The sequence below is a fragment of the Mandrillus leucophaeus genome, unplaced genomic scaffold (assembly GCF_000951045.1).
Source record: "Mandrillus leucophaeus isolate KB7577 unplaced genomic scaffold, Mleu.le_1.0 Scaffold1285, whole genome shotgun sequence".
Taxonomy (NCBI): Eukaryota; Metazoa; Chordata; class Mammalia; order Primates; family Cercopithecidae; genus Mandrillus; species Mandrillus leucophaeus.
Window position 1 is genome coordinate 155,155 of NW_012101238.1, and position 5,933 is coordinate 161,087.

Consider the following 5,933-nt stretch of genomic DNA (forward strand, 5'->3'; position numbering starts at 1 on the left):
CAGACCTCTGTAAGGGATTGTTACCCAAGCAAAAGGGGTTCCTCCTCTGATTTGCTGTAGGGAATGGAATCAGGCCTCACCCTATCCTTTGTACTTGGTGGTGGGTCTACCATCAAGCTGACCAAAGGGGCGTGGCTATGTTCGGTGCCAGGAAAGAGGAGCTGGACATGCCCATCTTCTGTCCCCACACACTATGAAACTGAAAAACAAAACACCAAGCAGAGAGGCATGCATGAAGAAAGCACATTAGGAACAGCCTCCCACCTGCCACTGTTTTATTTTCATGGATCAAGTAGTCGCGGAGGTTGGACGGATGCCCCAAAACACCATTAGGCATCTTCACACTTTTTCTCCATCACAGTAAATTCGCCATTCCAGGGAAGTGCTCCTACCAAAAAGCTGCAGCTTAATTTCTGAAAAAGATGACAACAACAAAAATCAGTAGAGTGGCGAAAAAAACAGAAAACCCATTGTCCTGTTGTTAGGTGTCAGTTTAGGAATGTGCTGAGAGATGGGTCACCACCCTCGAGCGATGCTCGCAGGAATCTACAGAGCTGGAGGCTGCAGACTTCATAGCCATCAGCAGTTTCCCAGAGGGATCTCTGTTCTATTTTAACCACAGGAAGACAAGAAATGTTAATAATCCTAACATTGTGGTGCAAGTTCAGATATAAACTTGACATTATTTTAATTCTCTTTAATGCAATGTAAATAAAACAATTCTAATTGTTAGCTAAAAGATGTTATTTTCTTGATTAAATAATCCATTTTAATGTTGGCTAGGTTGTGGACAAAAGGAAATGCTTATACACTGCTGGTGTGAGTGTAAATTAGTGCACCCATTGTAAAAAGCAGTGAGGTGATTCCTCAAAGAACTAAAAACAGAATTTCCATTCAACCCAGGAATCCTGCTCAAAGGAATATAAATTGTTCTACCATGAAGACACATGCACATGTATGTTCATTGCAGCACTATTCACAGTAGCAAAGACATCAAGTCAGCCTGAATGCCTGTCAATGGTGAAATGGATTAAAAAAACAGTGTAGTACATATACACCATGGAATACTACACAGCCATAAAAAAGAATGAGATCATGTCCTTTGCAGTAATATGAATGGAGCTGCGGACCATTATCCTAAGCAAACTAATGCAGAAACAGAAAACCAAATACCACATGTTCACACTTACAAGTGGGAGCTAAACAATGAGAACACATAGACACAAAGAGGGAATTACAGACACTGGGGCCTCCTGGAGAATAGAGGGCAGGGGAGGGAGAGGATAAGAAAAAAATACCATATTGGGAACTCTGCTTACTACCTGGGTGATGAAATAATCTGTATATCAAACCCCTGTGACACGAATTTACTTATAACAAACCTGCATGTGTACCCTTGAATCTAAAATAAAATTCGTAAATCCGTTTTGTTCTAATAACAAGTCAAGAGCAATTTATAAAATTTTAGGGCCTAACATATCTTTTCTTCCAAAGAACTCTGCTTTTCTTTCAAAATATCATTGAAACGACAAATAAAATATCCTATGTGTATGTGACAGATAATGAATGGATGGATGGATGCGTAGATAGATGGGGAGGCAGAGAGATGGTGGTCCTGGACAAACTGCAAAGGCCATGTCAAACAGACTGAAATCACTGGGGCACTTCCAGGAGTTAAGAGGCAGACAAAGTCAGAAAGAAGAAAGTTTAGTCCCTGCTGAGTATTGAAAATCTGCAATAAAAAGTACTGGATCAAGATGACTTTATAGGCAGATTACATCAAATTTGGAAAACCAAAAGCATCTGCTTGGAAAAAGAGAAAGTTTTTATTATTGACAAATGTCTGCTTAAACATGTATGTTTAAAACCTGAGACATATCATGGAAATCTTAGACACAAGTGGGCTCCTTGGGAACAATTTTCTTTAATGTACTTTAATATTTTCTACAAACTGCCAAAAGCAAAAACTTTCCTACAATCCCTAAAAGCCCAGGAGAAAATATAAATTTAAAACCACCATACTCCTAATACCAGTAAAAGATAAAACAAGCTTGAAAGATCAGATAGCATTCAGACAAGCTCACTGCTGAAATGTTTGTCCTGACAGACATCCTGTGAGCCGGAAATGATAGGGTTTGTTTCATTTGAGCATACAGAGGCAGTTTTCATCAAACATAGTGACAGAGCAGTTCATAAACATATTTGCAATTTCCTGTGCCATGGTAGTGCATAAAGCAGTGGTTCTCAAAATGATCCTAAGGCCAGCAGCGGCAGCAGCAGCACCACTCGGGAACTCATTAAGAACGCAAATTCTCAGACCCCATTTCCTCACCTACTGAATTGGAAACTCTGCAGGTGGAACCCAGTCATCAGGGTCTGTCAATACCTCCAAGTGATTGTGACGCCTGCTCACATTGGAGAACCACTAATGTAAAGACAGGGGCAGTGATGCACCTGTTGGGCAAACCTGCAGAATGCTCAGGCCTTCATCAGTCTGGGACCAAGTACTGGCATATGAGCTGATCTAAGATAAAAAGATACAGGCTTGAAGCCAAAAGCCCCTGGGCCAAGTCCTCCTTTTGTTGGGAGTCTTTGGGTTTGCCCCAGCCTTCCTGGAAACCTGGGCTGACCCCAGCAAAAATCAGCTGTAAACCCAGGAGGGTGGAGCCACCATCTGGCTTAGTCATCGCTTAATCTTCAGCACCCAGAATAGACCTGGTGCAAAGCACGCAGCACCTGGTGCTCAGTAAGTTTCTATGAGTGGATGAGTGAATGAATGAAATTCCTTTTCTGTCTGCACAAGGATGAGGGACTGTGGGCCCAGCAATAGCAGGTGGCTGGTCTGGACCCAATAGGACAGGCTTTTGGTGATTATGTGTTGTCCGGTGTGCCTGCATCACAAGACCAGAAGTCAATGGAGCCCTTGAGATAACAGTGGTCTTGACAACATCCTTTCTGCAGGATGAAGGATGAGAAAGAAGCTCAGAGAGTTCTGCCACATTCTGTGGCCCTGGATCCTCTGCTCTAAAGGCCACAGGGTTGGCTACCTGGGGCTAAACATTGGGAGCCACCCAGACCTCAAAGAGAAGATCTGCATGCCTCAGCTTTCTCTCTTGGGCTCAGAGCTCCCCAGGCCATCACGGACAGGTGATCCACCACCTACCTTTTTCAGCTTGGGGTTTTCTTGAATGGCACAGATTTCATTAGTGCTGAAAGGCTTTCTGCAATCGCTGCGGGCAATTTCTACATCAATAAGGTATTCCAGACAATTTGTGACCTGTTGGTTAGCAGTTATGCAATTTTATTCAAAAAAGTTGTATTTTTTTTAAAGTTTTGGCAAAAAAAAAAAAATTATTCTCACTCTCATCCTTTCCACTTTCCTTCCTCCCTCACCCCACGACAGAGCTTTAGCGGAAGGCTAAGATGCCCACTGCCTGGAGCCCTGTGCACACCAAGACCAGTCAGCACTCCATAGCCTAAGGGAGCCGGACACTTGGGTAAAGGCTCCTCTCCAGCTTGTCACCTCCTTGAAGGCAAGGCCTTCTCATTCCATTTCCTGTCCCCAAGCCCAGGGCATGCTGCATGCTCAGTGAGGACTGAGAGGAGAAAGGCGGGCTCTCCAGAACCATCAGCTCTCCTGGGCCTGAGATGCTCAGGTTCACACAGGCCCGACCAGGGGACAGCCCCCTCAGCCACATTAGGCCCCAGTCCCCCAGATTCCAGTGAAACCTCCCACCCTCTAGGGTTTCCCCACCCAAAGCCCCTCCCACCAGCTCAGCACACAGTCCATAAGGACCCATGCAGGCATGAGTTTGCCTGTCTTGTTGTCTGCTGAGTCTTTAGTGAGTAGAACAGCAGTAGGTTTATAGCAGGACATTAGTATTTGTTGAATTCATTAGTGACTGAATGCAATCAAGGCTACTTGTGATGCCCACTTAAATCTGTTTGCATCTGGCATTAAAGGATTACAGCAGGAGATGAAGGAGTGTCTGCTAGTTGGGTCTGGATTCACCTGGACTCACCTTTCTTTATCAGATCTTTTCTCATGGCTAGCGCTCTATTTGTCTCCCAACCTTAGCAAATACATGAACATTTGATTAGAAGTTTGGGGTTTAAACGAGTTAGTCTATGCAAAGGACTTAGAACAACAGCCCAAGCATTTGTGGAAGGCGCTCTGTCTGTTCACTGCCTTATTGATGCTGTGGAAGTGTCTACGCTGTTAAGCATTCACATATTTAGGATTTTTGCATACGGATATTTTTCTCATATGGCCACTCTTTCAGTCTGACTTCAACTGTGCCGCCACATGAAAATGTCAACCTATATGGAGAGACACATTTACCTGCAGCTGGGCTTGTAGCGTCTTGACCACCAGGAACACATACTTGTCCTCGCTCTCTTCGTTGTATTCTTGCATGGCAAACCACAGACACTGCTTTACGTTGGCATTTGAGGCATTGACGGGTTTTAATTTCCTCAACACCACCATCTCATTCTTGTTTGAATCTTTCCTGGCCACCAGGGCCAGGGGAATGGTGAGGAGGAGCAGGGAGAGCCACCGGCACCTGGGCATGGTCCCTTGGGCAAGAGGTACAGTCAAGTCTCCTCGTCCTTTCAGGGCTGGAGCTGTGGGCAGGATGGGGTGGCCGCGGCTGCTGCTTTGGATTCAAGAATCTTCGAGCCACACACTGCCTCCTGTTAGCGTCAGCCTAGCTGTATTCAAGACAGGGCCATTAGGATCATTCTTGGGGTTAGCCCTCTCTTTCTCCAAGGAAACCCACCCAGGAATGCCAGTTAAGGGGTCTCTCTACCAGCCTCCCCTCCTTATCCTGAGAGCAATCTGTGTTTCTAGGGAGAGCTCCTCTCCCCTTAGGCCCCGATGTGTCTATGCCTACCCCTGCGCACGTCACTCTTGTTATCTGCTTCTCAGTCCTGTGCGGTGTGATCATGAAAACTGTGGCTGCCTCAGAGGCCTTGTGGCCTCAGCCCTTGGTGGACTTTCAGCCTGCTCTGCCTGCAGCTCCCTCTTACTCCCTGTGGGGTTGGGTGACGACCTGACCTGTGGTTCTCCTGGGTCTTTGGCACTCTTAGTTCATGCCTGTGGCCCAGTCAAGGGTCTCTGTGGGTCCTGGTCTCCAGTCTCTCTTGCCCTTCTGAGTCCACGCCCTGCAGAGAGGTTACACTTTGTGATGTAATTCAGCACCTGTGTCCTGTCCCAGTGAGGACACCTCCCACTTGCCAGCCTCAGGCCTTTGGTCTAAACAGCTCTCACAGGGGCACAGAGAGCAGGCAAATGCCTCCTGCTCTGCCCTCAGAGTCGGGCGCCTGCAATGGTTAATACTGAGTGTCAACTTGATTGGATTGAAGGACACAAAGTATTGATCCTGGGTGTGTCTGTGAGAGTGTTTCCAAAAGAGATTGACATTTGAGTCAGTGGGCTGGGAAAGGCAGACCCACCCTTAATCTGGTGGGCACAATCTAATCAGCTGCCAGCGAATATAAAGCAGGCAGAAAAATGTGAAAAGGAGAGACGACGGGCCTAGCCTCCTAGTCTACATCTATCTCCCATGCTAGATACTTCCTGCCCTCGAACATCAGACTCCAAGTTCTTCAGTTTTGGGACTCGGACTGGCTCCCCTTGCTCCTCAGTTTGGCAGACAGCCTATAGTGGGGCCTTGTGATCATGTAAGTTAATAGTTAATAAACTCCCTTATATATATATATATTATTTATATATATATTGTTTATACATATATAAAGGGGAGTTTATTAAGTATTAACTATATATACATATATATGCATATATATACATATATATATATATATGTATATCCTATTCGTTCTGTCCCTTTAAAAGAACCCTGACTAATACAGGGCCCCTCTGGCATCTTCTGCTTACCTGTGCCAATGAGTCTGGCTTCCTGAATGCCTGG

At 45.5% G+C, this 5,933-nt stretch overlaps 1 protein-coding gene across 2 annotated transcripts; it reads right to left on the reverse strand.

Moving 5' to 3' along the window:
* Positions 1-225: 225 nt before the first annotated feature.
* Positions 226-5,135, reverse strand: CST8 (cystatin 8 (cystatin-related epididymal specific)). 2 transcript variants are annotated; one of them, XM_011972305.1, is made up of 4 exons: positions 5,055-5,135; positions 4,343-4,713; positions 3,164-3,277; positions 226-413 (listed from the first exon to the last, which is right to left on the reverse strand). In XM_011972305.1, exons 2-4 carry the CDS (start codon positions 4,571-4,573, stop codon positions 330-332), a joined length of 429 nt encoding a protein of 142 aa, XP_011827695.1. In that variant the 5' UTR covers positions 4,574-4,713; positions 5,055-5,135; the 3' UTR covers positions 226-329. The 2 variants fall into 2 exon arrangements, with proteins under 2 accessions (XP_011827695.1, XP_011827694.1); XM_011972304.1 differs by having other exon boundaries at positions 230-413; positions 4,896-5,135.
* Between the last annotated feature and the right edge of the window lie 798 nt (positions 5,136-5,933).